The sequence below is a fragment of the Elgaria multicarinata genome, chromosome 11 (assembly GCF_023053635.1).
Source record: "Elgaria multicarinata webbii isolate HBS135686 ecotype San Diego chromosome 11, rElgMul1.1.pri, whole genome shotgun sequence".
Lineage (NCBI taxonomy): Eukaryota > Metazoa > Chordata > Lepidosauria > Squamata > Anguidae > Elgaria > Elgaria multicarinata.
Window position 1 is genome coordinate 37,442,644 of NC_086181.1, and position 20,986 is coordinate 37,463,629.

The 20,986-nt window shown below is 41.7% G+C and overlaps 1 protein-coding gene across 1 annotated transcript; it reads right to left on the minus strand.

The window, feature by feature from the left end:
* Positions 1-1,722: 1,722 nt before the first annotated feature.
* Positions 1,723-15,679, minus strand: LOC134406766 (vomeronasal type-2 receptor 26-like). Its single transcript, XM_063138326.1, has 6 exons — positions 15,462-15,679; positions 10,725-10,902; positions 7,724-8,575; positions 4,602-4,829; positions 3,327-3,453; positions 1,723-2,627 (listed from the first exon to the last, which is right to left on the minus strand). Exons 1-6 carry the CDS (start codon positions 15,677-15,679, stop codon positions 1,723-1,725), a joined length of 2,508 nt encoding a protein of 835 aa, XP_062994396.1.
* Between the last annotated feature and the right edge of the window lie 5,307 nt (positions 15,680-20,986).

Here is a 20,986-nt window from a genome sequence, read left to right on the forward strand (position 1 = left end):
TATACTATGATTTATTTATTATTATTTATTTATTACATTTCTATACCGCCCAATAGCCGGAGCTCTCTGGGCGGTTCACAAGCTCTCTGGGCGGTTCACATACTATGATTTATTTTGTGTTTATTGTTGATGGTTTTATTATGTGAACCTCCTGGAGAGCTGCAGCTATTGGGCAGTATAGAAATGTATATAATAAATGAATAACAACAGATCATTTGTTCAGCATATTTTTATATATAAAAAACTAACTGTGAACAAAAATACAGAAACATTTGATTTAGAGATGAGAGCTTATCTTGTAAGTCCTTCCTACTGAGAAGAACCTACCTCTTCTGTAAGGGAATATCTCTGCAGTCTAAGGAGTACCACAACAATTATGAGATACATTCATACAGCAGGCAGAACTGAAAAAGCCTATGGATCCATTGTTTAATTCTGAGATCATTAGGAAGTGTGAAGAGAATTGCAATGGAATGTACTGTATTAATTTGCATTAACTGGAATTCAGATTAAATCTCCTGTTTCCACAAACTTTCAACTCTGGCAATAGAATAAATACCAAAGCAGAAAACAGTTTGAATCTGTCATGATGACTGTTCCTCCCATTGCAATGAATCCCAGAAATTTAAATATCACAGCATACAATAGGGTATATTCCTTCCTTCCTAGATCAGAGCTGAATAGTTTTAGATGCATAAATTCTTTGTTGCATGAGTGGAGTGCGTAAATAAAGAGACAACACACAGAAAATGGATTTAAATAAGGGCCACTTTTATTTAGAATTCTGCAAGAGGTGGAGGCTTAAGCGGGCATCCTATCTTGGCCATCCATCTGGCCTTAAAGGGATTGGGCGAGTCATTCATAGCCAGAGAGGTGTGGCCTGTATTCCACCACCCCTCTGACTTCCCCATAATGGGGTTGGTAGGCCTTCTGGTGTCGCTCCTCCTGTGTTACAAAACTCCGGGTGAGTGAGAAAGGTTGGCCTCAGAGGTAAGCCCTATCTCACCAGCTGTTGCCACAAGGCTCCCAGCTGTGAGCCTCTGGCATTACCCCTCACCACTAACGGTGCCAAAGAATGCTCACCATTCCTATGCTCGCCCACGATGCCCGCAAATAACTGCCAAATCAAAATTGTGACCAGTAACGCCAGATTAACCTAATTATTACTCCCCCATTGTCTCACAGTGTGAAGTAGGCCAAAAAACAAAAAACAAACAAACAACCACTTCATTGCCAACTTAGGATATGAGCAAAAAATTCCTACTTGGTCCCCCAACAGGCAACAAGCGAACCCACACTGCCTACAAGGGAGGGAGGGAGGGAGACTCGCGCAGAAGAGGGCTGCTGGGAGGAGCAAAGTGCTTTATATCCTTGCATTGCCTCCTCCCCCTTCAAGTGGCCCCACTGGGGATGAGCCAATGGCTTGCCCCCACACTGTGTCTCTTCGCCCCCACCTGCAACGGCCCTCGCACACCTATGTGCCAGGGCATGGCTGTTAGGCAATTTTCATTAGCTACCACCAATTGATCAAACCACCCCTTCCATAAACATTCCACTCAATAAATAAATAAATAAATAAGCAGAAAACTGACACAATCCATCATGTTTACGTACAATTGACAACAGTTTCAGAAATCGTAACTTAAATCCCATATCATGTAATGGGACAGACTCACAGGTCATTTCTTTTAAAATTACAGGAGTTAAAAAGTTTTAGATTCATTAATTGTTATTTTTTCTCATTAGCAGCTGCCTGTTGTTCAACTCAGGTCTTATCAGAATGATATAGCATTTGGGAGGGAAAATACAGCCCAGTAATCCAGCACTGGAGAACAAGATGGAGAAGATCTCCACAGCCACCATGTATTTTCCTTTGGTGCTCTGATAGGTTGGAACAAAGGTCAGCCAAACACTGCAAAAGACCAACATGCTCAGGGTGATAAATTTGGCTTCATTAAAACTATCAGGTAAGTTTCTGCCTAGGAAAGCCACAGTAAAGCTAATAATGGCCAGGAAGCCCATAAAGCCCAGGACACAATAGAACATGAGAGATGAACCTTCATTACATTCCAGTATAATTTCTTCAGGCATTGAATGCATGTCAACATCTGGAAATGGAGGAGAGGTTGCTAGCCAAATTATACAAATACCAGCTTGCATAAGGGAACTGGAGAGAACAATGGAATTAGCCAGTCTTTTCCCCACCCATTTCCTCATTCTAGACCCTGGCTTGGTGGCCATGAAAGCAAGAACCACAGTGATGGTTTTGGCCAACACACAAGAAACAGCCACTGAGAAGATGATGCCAAAAGCAGTTTGTCGAAGGAGACAAGTCACACTCTCAGGTTGACCAATGAATAGTAAGGCACAAAGGAAGGAGAGCAGAAGGGAGATAAGGAGAGTGAAGGTGAGGTTTCGGTTGTTGGCTTTGACTATGGGAGTGTCCTTGTGCTTAATGAAGATCCAAAGCACAAAAGCTGTGACAGAAGAAAAGGAAAGAGCAACAATAGTCAAACTGATCCCCAAAGGTTCTTCATGACTCAGAAAGCTGATATATTTTGGAATGCATAAATCCTGGGCCTTGTTTGGATAATGATCTTTTACACACTCGTAACAGTAATCCATGTCTGAAAAAGAAATGACATTTTCCAATACATTCCAGTGTTGCAAACAGCACAATACAGTAATCAATAATACCAAGTCCTGAGGAGAGCCAGCTCAAAACCAGTATGCACCATTCACAAATGTCTAGATTCTCAGGAATCCATACAAAGCAATTTTGCAGAAAAATGTAGACTTTGGTGCCCTGTAACCAGGCGAAGCTTATTATTATTATTATTATTATTATTATTATTATTATTATTATTATTTATTTATTTATATAGCACCATCAATGTACATGGTGCTGTACAGAGTAAAACAGTAAATAGCAAGACCCTGCCCCATAGGCTTACATTCTAATAAAATCATAATGAAACAATAAGGAGGGGAAGAGAATGCAAACAGGCACAGGGTAGGGTAAACAGGCACTGGGTAGGGGAAAAACTAACAGTATAACTAACAGCTTCTTCCCATCACTGAAGGCGTGTTCAGAAACCAGAATTTATCATATTGTCTCTCGCAAGCTTGTATAACTAGGCTGAAATCATTTTGTTTAGTTTTGTTGCTTTAAAATTGGATATTGTGCAAAAGAACTGAGATATCACTTCATTCTGAACAATTTTTCTGACGTGACAGAAATGAGTGGCAAATAACTGTATGCACACATGATTAAGTATATTCTCTTCCCTCCAAATGTTTAAACTTGACAAACAAGATCTCTTTACCCTTCAGGTTTGAAATCTTCCCTTCTGGACACGGAAGGCAATCATAGCAGCAAAATGGTTTCCCTTCCTTCTTAGTCTTACTATAACCCAATTGGCAGAAGTCATTACACAGAGAAATAGGCTGTACCTGGGTATAAATGAAAATGGTGAATGTTTTAACAGTTCTAAAATATATTCATGGAGTCTATGGCCTAAGCTAGACCAGGCTTTATCGCAGGGCGAACCCCGGGATCATCCCTGTGCGTCCAGATGATGCACAGGGGATCCCATGATCAGGGAGGGATCATCCCTCCCTTGCCCCGGGATTGAGCCCTCCCCTTTGGGCCCACTTTTTCCACTGTCTCGAGCTGAGCCCGAGAGCGTGGAACGTATGGGTGATTTCCACGGAGCCGGGAGCTGCACACCAGGCACAGCACTCCGTCTTCTTTTTTAAAAAAATGGCGGGCACAATGCCTCTCTTCCTGAGGACGTCATGCCTCACGTGTAAATGGAGGAGGGATCTTGCATTAATCACAACGTGAGATCTTCCCTCCTCCATCGCGGAGCAAAAGGTAGGTCTAGCTAAGGTCTATATTTCAGTCATTGTCCTATGGTTAAATAATGTCTTGGCATTGGCAGAATGGAAAAGCTTTAATTACCACTTTTATATTAAGGTTTCAGTCATAGAATCATAGAATAGTAGAGTTGGAAGGGACCTATAAGGCCATCAAATCCAACTCCTGCTCAATGCAAGGATCCACCCTAAAGCATCCCTGACAGATGGTTGTCCAGCTGCCTCTTGAAGGCCTCTTGTGTGGGAGAGACCACAGTCAATTAGGTCCACCTTGTCATATCTAGATATCAGTTGGTATGTTATGTTGTCTGGAGCCCATGGATACTACTGTAATCATTTGTGAATATGAAAAAGGCAAAATAGGTCCAGTCCCTGTAGATTCTTGCTAATATCTGTCTCACCGCAACACTTTACAATGTCATTTGACTGCTCTTCCTATAACTGTAGCAGAATTGATTGAAGCTGCATAAGTTTACCTTTCCCACATGCTTACTTGGAAGTGCAATGTAGGACTCTTTGGTACATTTGTATAAAATGGCAGCCCTTCGGGGCCTCAAATCACAGCAGTAATCCAGCTTCTGGATATTGGCAGCTGAAAGACTGGGATATAAATTGGTAGTTGGAATGTGCCTCAACTAAAGTGTAGAACAATTTCAGTGCCTGAACAAATACCTAATTCTTGAAAAGTGAACAAACCAGTAGATGCTGTTCACTTACTGTACCTGGTTAAAGTTGTTGGGCCATACCAGGGCCTCCACGTCAATGTTGAAAATTTTGTCTTTGGGAGCGATGGGGTCAATCTTTCCAACTTTGACTCTAAGAAAGGACTTGTTAGGGAAAGTGACCCAGTTGATAATATCAAAACCAGCCACTAAATCCCCATTTTCATCAAAAGAGATCATTTCCCCAGTGGTATCGTTAAATGAAACACTTCTGAGAAAGTGGTGAAGCTAAATTGAAACAACAGAAGAATCATGTAATATTATTTGGCTCTAACTATATTAAGGATGCGTCAATTGAATTGCATTCCACCATTATAACTAGGCATGCACCAACTTAAACATACACATACACACACACACACACACACAATTGATTGTATCCACGCCGACTTGGATGCCATAGTTTATGGTCATCCAGTGGATGTAACTCTGTGTCTTGCTTGTCCTTTTGCAATGGATACTTTCAATCTGTATAACCTGAGATGTGGACAGGATTCTTGGAGAGGTAAGGCCTGTCATGCTCCAGAATCTCTTTCAGGTATGGAGTGGTATACAAATGTGGCCAAATAAATGTGTTACTTGAAGGGGGACAGTTGTGTAGTTAGCTTGTTAACACATGGTCATTCTGGGCACAACCATCCTTAGGATTTATATAACCTGTAGTGTGGCTTCACGCTTCTCCCCTTCTTCCTGCCTCCCTCCGACATGAACTTACCTGTATACTGCACTCAGCATCTACGGTCCTCCTCTGAGTGCCTACTCAGAGGGAAGCTCAGAGGACAACAACAAGGGAGAGGGCCTTTTCAGTGGTGGCCCCCCAATTAAGGGATGATCTCCCTGATGAGGCGCGCCCAGAGCCAACATTGTTATCTTTTCGGCGCCTGGTCAAGACTTTTCTCTTTTCCCGGGCATCTAACAGCATTTGGTAGCATATGCTGATTTTATAACTGACCCGAGAATAGTTATTTTAAATGGATATTGTCGTTTTTATACTTTTAGTGGTTTTAAATTCTGTATATCTGTTTTAATGTTCATTGTTTTTAACTTTTGTAAACCGCCCAGAGAGCTTTGGCGAGGGGGCTGTATATAAATGTAATTAAATAAGTAAATAAATAATGCAGTGGCAGGGGAGTAGGTGATTTCTGGAGGCCCTGGAAATTGTGAATTTCCCAACGCACAGTGTTAATGGCAACCACCATATGGAAGGGAGAAATGCACAATATCTGGAGCCTCCAGAAATCATGCATTTCTCTCCCCGCCCCCCAATGCCGAAGGGGGGCTAAAAGGCTATATTAAAGGCCTTTGGTGCAGGAATGGGTGAAATGGGTGAGTGCTCACCTAGGGTGACCATGTGAAAAGGAGGACAGGGCTCCTGTATCTTTAACAGTTGTATTGAAAAGGGAATTTCAGCAGGTGTCACTTGTATATATGGAAAACCTGGTGAAATTCCCTCTTCATCACAATAGTTAAAGCTGCAGGAGCTATACTAGAATAACCAGCTTTAAAAGAGGGCAGGGCACCTGCAGCTTTAACTGTTGTGATGAAAAGGAAATTTCACCAGGTTCTTCATATATACAAAAGACACCTGCTGAAATTGCCTTTTCAATACAACTGTTAAAGATACAGGAGCCCTGTCCTCCTTTTCATATGGTCACCCTAGTTCACCCCACAGACACTCACTTTGCTGCTGCTGCTGCTGCCCACCCCTGTGAGCTCAGCTACGCAAGCCTCTACTGCGAACCCTGGATTTCTGTGTTCATGACAGCTGCCATTAACACAGCAGGGGAAGTACACAATTTCTTGAAATTGCACGTCCCCCCATTGCAGTATCCTAAACTGCAGGTCTGCTCAGGCTTGAGGGGAGCCTGGCCAATATACCTGTTGGAACCACCCTTTATCCATACCCTGGAGATTCTTTCCCCCACCTCAGCAAACTTACTAAGCTGGGGGCTGAGGGGTGGGGAGTATCACCAATACTTATGAGAAAAGCATGGGGTGAAGTGTCTGAATCTCTACTCCACTACTGTTATCTTAATTTCCCCCAGAATGCCTCTCAGCCCTCCATTGTTGTCCAGAGTAGGTGACCATATGAAAAGGAGGACAGGGCTCCTGTATCTTTAACAGTTGTATTGAAAAGGAAATTTCAGCAGGTGTCATTTGTATATATGGGGAATCTGGGTATTTTCCCTCTTCATCACAGCAGTTAAAGCTGCAGGTGCCCTACCCTCTTTTAAATCTGGTCACTCTAGTATAGCTCCTGCAGCTTTAACTGCTATAATGAAGAGGGAATTTCACCAGGTTCTCCATATATACAAATGATACCTGATGAAATTCCCTGCTCTATCCAACTGTTAAAGTTACAGGAGCCCTGTCCTCCTTTTCATATGGTCACCAGGCATTTTGGGAAAGTTAAGATGACAGTAACTGCTCTTCAAAGCACTTCTCTTATCAATTCTGGACCCTAGAATCTAAATAAAAACAAAGAAACAAACAAAGCAAAAAGAAAAAGAAGAAAAAACGAAAGGAAGAAAACAAAATTAAAAAAATGAATTAAAAATAAGTAAAAACTAAGAGGATTCTTGTGTCAGTCCATGTTGGGTACCGACATTGGGCCTGAATGAGCTGTCTTATTATTATTATTATTATTTATTTATATAGCACCATCAATGTACATGGTGCTGTACAGAGTAAAACAGTAAATAGCAAGGCCCTGCCGCATAGGCTTACATTCTAATAAAATCATAGTAAAACAATAAGGAGGGGAAGAGAATGCAAACAGGTACAGGGTAGGGTAAGCAGGTACAGGGTAGGGTAAAACTAACAGTAGAAAGTAACAGTAGAAGTCTGCACAACATCAAGTTTTAAAAGCTTTAGGAAAAAGAAAAGTTTTTAGTTGAGCTTTAAAAGCTGCGGTTGAACTTGTGGATCTCAGATGTTCTGGAAGAGCGTTCCAGGCGTAAGGGGCAGCAGAAGAGAATGGACGAAGCCGAGTAAGGGAAGTAGAGGCCCTTGGGCAGGCGAGAAACATGGCATCAGAGGAGCGAAGAGCACGAGCGGGGCAATAGTGTAAGATGAGAGAGGAGAGATAGGAAGGTTTTGTGTTTGTATGCTCAGAACATTACCTGCCACGGCTGTTGATTACTCCATCTTACTCCATCTACCCTAGCTCTGCATTTGGATGCTGATGAATGCATGGATTGCAAAGCATGTGCCACAGCATGGACAGCATTGTAGACACTGTAACTATGGCTGGTCATGCTCATTTCAAAAACAGACCCAGGAAGACTCTCCAGTTTCTCTTCCCCAGTGCAGATTTTCTCATTCTGCTTTTCTACCTCAGTGTCTGGGAACGCACAGTTAAATGCCTGTTGCCAGAAGTCCTGGATAAAACCATCTTCTTCATCTGAGGTAGGTTTTCTGTTGTGAAGAAAATTCTGGAATCCTATCACATCCTTTGAGTGAGTTGCAAAGGATAGAGCACCATGGGTGATGTCTATGTCCCAATATCTTTGAAAGGGAACTGATGTGAACTCCATCTGGGCCATCATTATCCAGACTTTACCTTTTGTCTTCCCTGGTATGTCAAAGGATTCTGAAACTGCCGGAACCGTTATCAGAAATATCATTGTGTGAATTTCATCATGTACGATCACAACATTGGCAGTACTACTCATAATAACCTGGTATATTTTCATCCACATTGCTACCATTTCAGTAATATCACTGGTAAAGTACACCATCTGCAATGGTTCTATAAAGTCAAAACAGATACCTCTCTGAGAAAACTCAGGTAGCACATTCTGTACAAATTTCTCTCCACTGTAGTGTGAAAAAATTATCCCAATCCAGGTCCACCTGAAAAGCAGCAGCAACTGAAGAATCCCTTTGTATTGATGAGCTCCTTTAGGGAACATCACTTGGAAGAAAACATCTTGGCTTTGGTCATTCATTACTGGAGCAAAGCCATATCCGAGCTATAAGGAAAATAATGGACATAAGCTACAAAATGAGAACTAATTCTAAGTCTGTGTTTGATAACTTCTTCAATGAAAATTCATAGATGAAGAAAGGGTTGAATGATGTTCTTCATTCATAATTCCAAATATGTTCACTGTCTAATAAAGGAGCAACCTACTTCAAGATTCAGAAGGCTTTTACCCTTGAAGAAAAATCCATTCTCAAAGCCCCAGAACTATGGGGGGGAAATTATGACTTTTTACGACTGAAAGATCCAAGAAAAGTGTGGGTGCTTGGAGGGTAAATTGTAAACAAGCACGATGTGTGTCACAACATCATGACTGATCACAGCCCTAGTAACATTCTTCTAACCTGAAGCAAGAGGCCCTCTTCTTTCCCTTCATGCAGCTTCCCAAAATGTCTACTACAATTCCCATCTTAGAAATTCTACTACAATTGTTAGTAGTCACACATAACTCCATGGCAGGGATGCAATAAGCCACAAAACGTCCAAAGAAATTGTGTTCCGATACCCGTTCCGGGCCAAAGTCTGTATTGGGCAAAATGGGCCGGAACGGCAGCTTCCAAGTGAGGTAAGTCAACCAAACTCACCAGACACGTATTACTAGGTGGGACAGATATAACAAGCTCCAAATCTTGCACTGAAACCATGTTCCGATACCCATTCCGGGCCATAGTACACATTGTGCAAAATGGGCAGAAACAGCAGCTTCCAAATGAGGTAAGTCAACCAAACTCACCAGACACAAAGTACTAGCTAAGACTCATATAATAACCTCCAAAACCATGTTCTAATACCCATTCCAGGCCATAGTCCACATTCCATAAATTGCCCAAAATGGCAAATTTCAAGTGATCCAAATCAGCTCCCAACTCTTTTGGGAAATAGCCGTGTCAGGCCAGATCTTCAGAGACAGTTTCTAACAGAGTTTGTTGATTGTTTGCTGTTCTTTCTATTCAGAGCCTTGGAGTGCCAATTTCTGAAATGGCGAAATCAACCAAATTCATACATTGGAACTGACCGAAAATTATGATTTTAAATACAGTTATTCTGTGCAATTTGCAATTTAGAATGTCAGAATGCCTGTTTCCTATGCATCCTTGTCAAGAAATTGACATACTATATTGAATCAAAATGAAAATAAATAGCCTGAAGTGTTCCAGTTTAAAACCTTCCATACAATTTAACTTTCTACTATCTGACTTACACTCACAGGGGAAGATAAAGCTGACATGCTGCTATTGCTTTCAGCTGGACAAATATAACTTTGGCTGGTTTAATAATAGACAACTTTAATTTGAGGATGGCTGCAGTTTGCTCTTCCATCCACTAGGGGTGTTAAAAGTTTTGCCGGTTTCAAAAGAGGTTGCCAACACACGTTTTCATGAACACTTTCCCCTCTTTTCTGTTAACTGCCCTCCCCGCCCCCAATCTTTAACCAATTGTCCTGAAATTTTCACATGATATATAACAGACATTTTGTTCTGGCATATGCAATTTTCAGGAAGATTGTTGAAACCCCTTTGATTGTATTAAGGTTATAACAACCCACCCACTCACCCTGATTTCCATGTAACTTTATTTATTTATTTATTTATTTATTTATTTCTATACTGCCCAATAGCTGGAGCTCTCTGGGCGATTCACAAAAATTAAAAACATTCAAAGTATAAAACAACAGTATAAAACCTTAATATAAAATACAATATAAAAGCTCAACCAGATAAAAACAGCAGCAATGCAAAATTACAAATTTAAAACACAAAGTTAAAATTTATTTATAGACTGTTAAAATGCTGGGAGAATAAAAAGGTCTTCACCTGGCGTCTAAAAGCATATAATGTAGGTGCCAAGCGAACCTCCTTAGGGTTCACAAAATCCTAATTTTACTGATTGCCTTATCTATTTTATCTCTTTCCTGCCTACTGGAACAAATGGAAGAAGTTACTAATCTCAGGATATCTACCTCAATGGTAGGAAAACCATCTTTTTTTTTTAAAGGGTCCAGGATTTGTTCTTTAAGCAGCATGCAAGGGGTGACATCATCCAAAATGCAAATGAAACAAAATAATAAATAAATGAAACAACTAATTAATAAAAACAACAAACACATAGATAACTTGAAGCCATGGTGTGCATCTTACCTGTGGTATTTTGTAGATGCACAGAATATTTGCTGTGAAGAGATACACATTTGAGTCAGGTCCACTGATGACAGCCCCTACATTATTTTGGACATCACACTTGTAGTTAGGGATGAATCTGCCCCAGGTGGAGAGAAGTTCCATTGAGGCGAGGTAGGTCCAACTTGCAACAAAATGGCTATCATAAATATGGAAGCCCAGTGTGACATTGGGTAAAAGCTGGTAATTTTCATTGATCTCCTTTACAGCAAACACAAAGGCCAGGGTGTGCTGGTATATCTGGGTAATAAATCTGCAATGTGATGGACATGCTGCATCAGAGTGCCTCTACTTCAGAATACAGAGCATGCTACATTTCCATTCAATAGCTATTTAACAAATGTGGCACAGAGCAGTAAAGCAGCAGTTTCTGCAGCTGAAACTCTCCCCACGGCCTGAGTTCGATCCCAGCGGAAGCTGGTTTCAGGCAGCCAGCTCAGGTCGACTCAGCCTTCCATCCTCCCTAGGTCGGTAAAATGAGTACCCAGTTAGCTGGGGGAAAGGTAATAAAGGCCGGGGAAGGCAACGGCAAACCACCCCGCTATAAGGCCTGCCAAAAAAATGTCAGCGAAAGCTAGCGTCCCTCCAAGAGTCAGTAATGACTCAGTGCTCACATGAGAGGTTCCTTTCCTTCCTTTTTCTGTATAAAAATAGATGGTATGGTTCCAGTTCAGGGCAGTGTGATGAGATGTTGGTGTATTGATCTGGACTTTCCATGTCTCTAACACCAACATATTTGGAAGCGATGCATACATTCACACATGTACAATGTTTGAAATCCTCTTTATGATGTTTAGTGTCTTATTGCTATTGGCATTCATTTATCACTTTGTATAACCACTATTGTGTCTGTGCTGTTGTCTCTGTTGTCGTCGTCACTGTTATTATTTATTTATTTATTTATTTATTTATTTCATTTCTATACTGCCCAATAGCCGAAGCTCTCTGGGTGGTTATTGTTGTTGTCACTATTGTTGTTAATACATTAAGGGCACTATCCTATGCATGTCTTGATAGAAAAAAATCTTGCAACTCCCCAGCACTAACAGTGATGAAACACTGGCTGATTGACCTGAACTTTTGACAACTCTGAATGTCACCTCAACAATGTCAGTTTTTTGGAAGCCATGTACACACACACACACACACACACACACACAAACATACACACGCATGATGTTCAAAGTCCAGGTGAAAATATTTAGAGTCTTATTAATATTGGGTAGGATTTATTGTCTTCATTGTGCCATTATGTTCTCAAAATGCTGATAGCATTTATTTTAACTTTCCATTGTGATTATGATTATTTTAAGGTTGGACACCACTTTTAGCTTCAGTGGTCTATACATTTGTACAAGAAAATAATAAAAATAATAAATATAGAGGGTCTCGCGTTCACTGATGGTAGACTTCAATATGGTTTAGAACACTTGCATGTGGCAGATGAGTAATTCAAAACAGAGTGATATCTAGAACAAAAGACGTATGTGCTACCTTGTGAGCAGAATCTTAGAGTGTGGAATTGGTCTGGCTCTTCACACATGGAGTGTATGTGTGTGTGAAAGAGTGTGTGTGTGTGTGTGTGTGTGTGTGTGTCATGTCTAGCCCTACTCCCCCTCCCCCATTTTGGAAGAAGGTCTTTCAGGTACTCAATCAGAATCAGACTCTGAGGTAGAGGCATTGGCCCCAGACATAGGCCAGCCTGTACCAGTGAGAGACAGAGCTCTCACACTTTCTCCTCCAGCTGGTCCTGATCTCTCTCCAGACTTTATCTCGTCAAGGGCAAATCATACAGAGGCAGTGGGAAGCCAACATTCCTCTGAAGGAGAGGCCACTGACAGGCTAACTGATCCTAGGGTCCGGCGCAGGCTAAAATGCACAAAGCGAAAGGAGGGCATGAGGAAGTCGTGCAGGCCTGCGTTGCGCCAGAAACGGCCTCTCTGAAGTAACGCGCTTTGGGAAAAGTCTTCCTGTTCTCCTTGATAGGGCAATTGTCTTGCTTAGTTTGCATAGTTTTGCGTAGGGGGACGTTTCCAAGAGGCTAGACTCTCTTCAGGTGGGAAGAGATGTTTATTGTTTAATAAAAGCTTTGTGGATTACTAAGCAGGCCTCATTGTTTGTCCCCCATCGAAAGCAAGGGTTTCCCAAGAAACACGGCAGTGTATGTGTAGTGGGTCTGCATGTACCACTAGAAATGGGCAACTTTGCTTTTCTCATACCAGCTAAATCTCTCTCATCTCTTATATATGGGCTACTAAAACAACCAAGATTGAACTTCAAAACAGTGCAAGACTTGTGGTCTGATGGAGGCTGGTGAATCTCCAGTCTCCTGCTTTACTACTGTGCTACTAAATTTACTTGGATAACAGATTAGTTAAAAGTTCAAGGCGATTCAGCAATTTAAAACATTGAATGATCCTTCTGTAAACTCCTGCTGCATTTCAACAGAAAGAGATTGCAAAAATCATTCTCGCCCAATAGAATGTGCAGTGCCAAAAAAGAAGTTCAAAACGAATGCCTAAACTGTAATATAGCTCTGACCAAATACTTTTGTTTGTTAAAGTTTTTGTATTATTATTTTAATGTAATTTGGATCTTTATCTTATTGAACCTTCCAGAGAGCTTTGGCTATTGGGCATTATCAAAATGAAATGGATAATTAAATAAATAGATAGGTTGTGGAGACTTGATAGATATGTGCTAAGGGAGACATGATAGAGATTTACAAAGTTACGCCTGGTGTGGAAAATGTGAATAGGGAGACATTTTTCTCCCTGTCCCATAATACTAGAACCCGGGGTCATCCAATGATGTTGATTGGTGGGAGATCCAGGACAAATAAAAGGAAGTACTTCTTCACACAGTGCATAGTTAAATGATGGAACTCACTACCACAAGATGTAGCGACGGCCACCAATTTCGGTGGCTTTAAAAGGGGGTTGCATAAATTCCTGGAGGTGAAGGCTATCAATGGCTACTAGCCCTGATGGTTATGTGCTACCTCCAGTAACCAAGGCAGTAAACCTGTGTGCACCAGTTGCTGGGAAATGTGTGAACAGATAGACTAGATAGACTGATAGACTAGATAGACTAGACAGACTGATCTAGCTGGACTAGATAGACCCTCAGTCTGATTCAACATGACACTTCTTATGTTCTTAGGTTCTTATTGTGAATGACAAAGCTAATGTAACTGGCATACTATCTCAGTGGGTACATGAACCCAATAGGACCTCTGAGTACACATGTATTGCACTATGAATAATAAAATCATAGTTTAAAGTAGATCAGATATTATTCTATATAAAGTGTCTGGTAATTCATGGCATCTCACATAGCACTCACTTCAATATAACCCCTGGTAGTTATTGAAAACAACCTAAAGCAAAATATAGAGAAAATGCAGGTGCCATTCCCATCCTTCGATACACAACAGTATTGTCATTCTACAGACCTGGGACTATTGAGATTACTAAGGCTCAGGGAGGGCTAGCCTGCCTTTCTTAAATGGAAGAAAAGGAGTTACAGTCCCTCCTTCCCACCGCACTGAAATGAAAGCCAAATAGATCACAGTGCATGGGAATATTATTCAAACAAATACATGATTTGGTTAAAATGGAGAGTATAGAGCAGGGATTGGCAACTTGGTGCCAATGGTCATGCTTGCACCTGACAAGACCCTCTAATGTGCCTGCCTGCCCCATTGCACCCCACTCCACTTGCTTTGGCCTCCACAGTTTCTCCTTCCTTCTGTCCACCAACGCAGCTACTTGCTGTGGTTTGTGCTTCTCCTGGTCAATTTTCCCTCCATCTTTTTCTTCTTTGCCAGCTCTGTCCCCAGTTCTGCTAACTGAACATTTCTGGCCACTTCTCCATCCTCTCTTGGCCTCCTCCTCCACCTCGCCTGCTGCTCCGTCTCTCTGTTTTGCCTGCTCCGTTGCCTACGCTGCACGCTCCTGGCCATGGCCATGCTGTGGTGACAGCAGCAGGGAAGCTCACTCGGGGTGGGTGGAATCTAGGAGGAAAAGTGAAGAGTAGAACAACGAAGTGGCACAACCACAGTGCTAACTCTTGGATGGCTCAAAAGCAATTGGACTTTGTGGTACTACTGGTTTGGCAGGGGGTGAGTGGGGGAAGCAGCATTTTGGATATTTCCTGCTGATCTTTCTTTTCCCATCGAACTGAGCTAACTGTTACTGTTGGTTCAACAGCTGCATCTCCTCTGGGTGAATGGTGACAACAATTTTCCTTGTTGAGCTCACCGGACTGTTTTCTTTGAGGAGAGAGTGGTGTGAGGAGGGGTGAAGACGAGTGGAATAATCAGTAGAGTTCCTCCCCAAGCCATGAGTAAATGTGAGAGTGAAAGCTTCCACACACACCCCTCTAAAAAAACAAAACAAGCCAAGTGCTCCTACTTTGCCATAATATAGTATTCCTAAATTGGGTTGTTGGGTTGCCCTTTGCCTACACACTCATGGCAGCCAGCTTTCCGCAAACTTCCAAATGTGCCCAAGATCCCAAGTTTCACCAACCCGTGCTCTACAATCTAGTTGCTCAGTTGCTAACTGTGATCCACAAATGCTTTTGCCATGATAGGTCAGGTGGTTTTTAAGTGCCATAAGACTCTTCATTGTTTGGGCTGCAACAAACTCACATGCCTACCCTCTGGGAAATGATATGGTAAAAAAGCAACCTTACATTAGGTCCTCAGGAGGTTCTTCAGAGGGATGAAATGTGAAGCTGACACGGTTGTAAAGTTTGTAGATCTGAGAAATAATGCCAGCAATGATGATGTCTCCTGATTGATAATACTTGTGGTTTATTGGAAGAGGGTTACTGATGATGCAGTTAGCAACTGGAACATCACACACCATCTGAGGAAGTAACACTAATATCAAGAGTATGAATACCAGCATCATGTACAAGCATTTTCCCTCCAGACCCCAATTTAGCAGTCCTTCATTGTCATTCGTGTGTCCTTGAGTAGCCCCACTCAATCAACTTATTCAGAGTTAGTATTGTATAGTGTGCTGGATCAGCAATCAGACTGATGGAGCCCTCTCTGTCTCTCTCCCTTGCTCTGAATGGCACACAATTTATTAATAGCTCCATTCTGTATTGGTTCACTGTTTTGCTAGTGGCAAGTGGAACTCCCCCGAGATTTGGAGAACAAGTTCAAGTAATCATTGCCAGTGTGTTAATTACAGGGGAGATAATCACCTCTAAAGAATTACAGGTCCATTGCAACTTTGCAGAAGAATTGAATTTATCACACATTTCAACAGATGTTTCTTCTGGTGGTCCTCAGTGGAACAGCAAGAGACCTGTGATGCCCAGAGACTTGGTTGAGCGCATGATTTGCTTAGTGGTTGAGCGCATGATGTGATAAAAGAAAAGAAAAAGTCTGCATGGACTTTCTTTCTATGCATAGCATGCAATTGGGCACATGTTTTAAATCCAGCTGATTTGTCAAAACTAGGATATTTCAAAGTACGGAAGGAAAGCCCAGTTGTCACGAAGTGACAAACATTTCCCCCCATCTTATATTGCCAACTCAAGAAGATGGCATTTTCCGCCCTTTCAGCTCTACTCAGGCAAAATAACAAGTTGATATTCCTCCACAGAGCTGGCCCAAGATGTTTTGGTGCCTGAGACAAAGGACAAGATGGCATCCCCTCCCAGTCCATGTGCAAAAGCTGATTGGACTGGCAGATGAATCGATCTTCAGCACTAACAACGGGACAATGTTCTACACCAAATTAGAAGGCAGCAGGCTAATGTAAGGAGTGTAGAGTCAGCTGCAAGTCACAGAGCTCTCACCTTGAACATGACTAGACCTCCTGGCGTTCCAGGAGGGAGGGGGAGGACCTTGCGATTTTCTGATTGCGAGATCCTCCCCCTCAGTCTACACGTGGCCGTGCTACATCCTGGGCATCACGCCCGTTGTGGCAGCCATTTGTTTTAAAAGAAAGAATAGTTGGAGCACTCATGTGTTCGAAAAGAAAAAGGTAAAAATAAAAACCCAATGCCACTCCTCTCCCTACCCCGATGAGCACAGAGCACCTGAGGAGCTCCGTGCCTGGTTCCTGGCTCCTCGTGTTTACTCGGGAGGAGACGGGACAAAACTGGGACAGCTGCCCACATGTCCTGTGGTCTCGGGATGATCCTGCGACTGTGGGAAAAGTCAGGTTTAAAGCCGTCCTGGTTATCCCGGGGAAAGGGAGGGATCATAGAATCATAGAATCATAGAATAGCAGTGTTGGAAGGGGCCTACAAGGCCATCGAGTCCAACCCCCTGCTCAATGCAGGAATCCACCCTAAAGCATCCCTGACAGATGGTTGTCCAGCTGCCTCTTGAATGCCTCTAGTGTGGGAGAGCCCACAACCTCCCTAGGTAGCTGATTCCACCGTCGCACTGCTCTAACAGTCAGGAAGTTTTTCCTGATGTCCAGCCGGAATCTGGCTTCCTTTAACTTGAGCCCGTTATTCCGTGTCCTGCACTCTGGGAGGATCGAGAAGAGATCCTGGCCCTCCTCTGTGTGACAACCTTTTAAGTATTTGAAGACTGCTATCATGTCTCCTCTCAATCTTCTCTTCTCCAGGCTAAACATGCCCAGTTCTTTCAGTCTCTCTTCATAGGGCTTTGTTTCTAGACCTCTGATCATCCTGGTTGCCCTCTTCTGAACACGCTCCAGCTTGTCTGCGTCCTTCTTGAATTGTGGAGCCCAGAACTGGACGCAATACTCTAGATGAGGCCTAACCAGGGCCGAATAGAGAGGAACCAGTACCTCACGTGATTTGGAAGCTATACTTCTATTAATGCAGCCCAAAATAGCATTTGCCTTTCTTGCAGCCATATCGCACTGTTGGCTCATATTCAGCTTGTGATCTACAACAATTCCAAGATCTTTCTCGTTTGTAGTATTGCTGAGCCAAGTGTCCCCCATCTTGTAACTGTGCATTTGGTTTCTATTCCCTAAATGTAGAACTTGGCATTTATCCCTATTAAATTTCATTCTGTTGTTTTCAGCCCAGCACTCCAGCCTATCAAGATCACTTTGAAGTTTGTTTCTGTCTCCCAGGGTATTAGCTATCCCACCCAATTTTGTGTCATCTGCAAATTTGATCAGCGTTCCCTGCACCTCCTCGTCCAAATCATTAATAAAAATGTTGAAGAGCACTGGGCCCAGGACTGAGCCCTGCGGCACCCCACTCGTTGCCCCTCCCCAGTTTGAGAAGGTTCCATTGATAAGTACTCTTTGAGTCCGATTCTGTAGCCAACTGTGGATCCACCTAATAGTTGTTCCATCTAGCCCACTTTTAGCTAGTTTGTTAATCAGAATGTCATGTGGTACTTTGTCAAAAGCTTTGCTGAAGTCAAGATTCCCACAGTCCACAAGGGAGGTTATCCTATCAAAAAATGAGATCAAATTAGTCTGACAGGATCATTCCTCCCTGCCCCCAGGATCCCCTGTGTGTCATGTGGACGAACAGGGATGATCCTGGGGCCATCCCCGGGATAACAACTCATCTAGACTTGCTCCTTGTCGCTGCCTCCTAGCACCTGTTGCCTGAGGCTACTGCCTCGTCCTGCCTAAAGGTAGAGCTGGCCCTTTCCTTCCAGATTGATTTCCCCCACACCACAATTGGGACACAAGACAAAGGAAAAGGAATGAAGTCAGGGACACAACCACTACCACATATATATATATATATATATATATATATATATATATATATGCAAAATACTTCACTCTTCAGTTCCCAGTTTCACAAATAAAGTGCGCATCAGCATGTTTATTCCAACAAAAATAAATAAATAAATAAATAAATAAATAAAGTCATCACGGCAAGTACCACATACAAATGTTGTGCCAAAATCTGTTCTCAAATTTCCCAAATGTTTTCTTCCTCTGCCTGGCACTTACATTGTGCTACTATCAGCCCAATGTGAAGACCTTCTTATTTTCAAGAAATTTTAGTTTTTCTGTTTCACTTTTAAATCTTGTATCATATTGGAAATCTTTGCATTGCTGCTAGCTTCTATTTGGTTGTAATTTTTTAATTATTTTTATACTGTAGATTTAAACTTTTAAACTTGTATTTTATGGTTTCAACTGTTGTTAACCACTTAGTAAGCTTCAGCTATTGGGCGGTGTAGATATGTAATCATAAATAAATAAATAAATAAATTTGCTTCCATTTTGCTGCCCTGTTAGAATTTATTTTGGTGGTGGTGTTTGGTGGAAGTCTCCACAGCTGCACTCAATTCCAGATGTGGAAAAGCACCATGGGAAGGAAAAGTAACCACATGACATTAATTTCTGGACTTAAAATTGAAGAGTGGGAAGCTGAAGGACATTTGAGTGATGATTGTATAACTGAGGGCATTGTACAAACTAAGGTGGGATCTACACTAATGGTTTAAAATGTTAAGGAAGGGTTGGATAACTTATTGGGTCACATGATGCTATGGTTCTTATTTATTTATTTATTTATTTATTTATTACATTTCTATACCGCCCAATAGCCGAAGCTCTCTGGGCGGTTCACAAAAGTTAAAATCATAATAAAACAACCAACATGTTAAAAGCACAATTACAAAATACAGTATAAAAAGCACAACCAGGATAAAACCACACAACAAAATTGATATAAGATTAAAATACAGAGTTAGAACAGTAAAATATAAATTTAAGTTAAAATTAAGTGTTAAAATACTGGGAGAATAAAAAAGTCTTCAGCTGGCGACGAAAGCAGTACAGTGTAGGCGCCAGGTGGACCTCTCTGGGGAGCTCATTCCACAACTGGGGTGCCACAGCAGAGAAAGCCCTCCTCCTAGTAGCCACCTGCCTCACTTCCTTTGGTAGGGGCTCACAGAGAAGGGCCCCTGTAGATGATCTTAAGGTCCAGACAGGTACATATGGGAGGAGGCGTTCGTTCAAATAACCTGGCCCCAAACCGTTTAGGGCTTTAAATGTCAATACCAGCACTTTGAATTCTTATGTTTTATCATCATTGTATTTTCCTTCCTTCTTTCATATTTCTTCCGTTGTGACGTTTAAATAGCTTTGCAAGTGCTCGTATGTGCCCCCTTATGTCGTAATAGTTGTATCTCACTGACTTTTGAATCATTTTTTGGGGTGCGTGGATACTTTCTTTCAGCACCTAAAACTAGTGCATTATAAGCTCCAAAGGGCTTAAGGGAGGAAATTTTAAAAATCATAACTAATCATCAGATGACCCAATCTGATTAAAATTTGGAATGCTGAAAGCCCCTCTTAATAGCTATTACTGTGCTGATTTTGAACACTTTATCTTTAAAACTGATGCAGATGTAAGCATTTGTTTAATTTCCATTTAAAAAATCATTAAAAATCAACCGGGGTGGGTGGGTGGAAGGCAAAGGCAGGAGATCAGGAAGTGGGCAGAGCAAAGAGACCAGCAATGAAGAGGAAGTACAAGCTACAGCAATAAAACAAACAGCGTGTTTTGCACTTATCAATGAATACTGGGAAAGCAAAAGGTTAGTAATTCAACATTTACTGGAGTGTGCCCATGACATTTAAAAACGACACAAATTAAAATGTTTCCAGTGGTAGGAAAAAAAGTAATAAGCACCAGTGTAGATCTGCCCTAAGAATTAATATTTATTTACAGGAGATCAATAAAAATGATACCCTTGTCCTGTAGTTCAATGGCTTATAATCTTTTTAGGATTCTACCTTTTAAATCTGTTGAATGTGTAGATCCACAACAGAGTAACCACTGACAGGTTTCTAATGACATTCTTAAACCTGTGAGTAGCATTCAGTATCCCTGACCATGTTATCCTTTAGGGCAGGCTGTCTGAATCGGGTTTGCACATTTTGCATTTATTTATTTTATTATTACATTTTTATATCACCCAATAGCTGAAGCTCTCTGGGCGGTTCACAAAAATTAAAACCATCATAAAACAAACAACATGTTAAAAGCACAATTACAAAATACAGTATAAAAAGCACAACCAGGATAACCATTTATGGTGGATCCTCTCTTATTTGCATGGCTTATTCCAAAATGTAGAATTCAATCCAGAAAAGGGAGAGGTATTGTTAGGGAGTGGTTCACCTGCTTGGTTGAGTGGTTTTCAATCTGTTTTATAGTGGGATGCACTCCCCATGAAAGGTCCGCAGACTGGGGGTGCTCTTTGATCCAACATTGACCTGGAAGGAGAGCTG

Excerpts from the sequence above, each read along its gene's own strand:
- LOC134406766 (XM_063138326.1), bottom strand. The coding sequence starts at position 15,679 with ATGCTGGTATTCATACTCTTGATATTAGTGTTACTTCCTCAGATGGTG. Across the intron at positions 10,903-15,461 it reads GAACCTCCTGAGGACCTAAT|CCATTTTGTTGCAAGTTGGA; the intron begins GTAAGGTTGCTT and ends TATTTATGATAG. Across the intron at positions 8,576-10,724 it reads GCATCTACAAAATACCACAG|CTCGGATATGGCTTTGCTCC; the intron begins GTAAGATGCACA and ends TTTTCCTTATAG.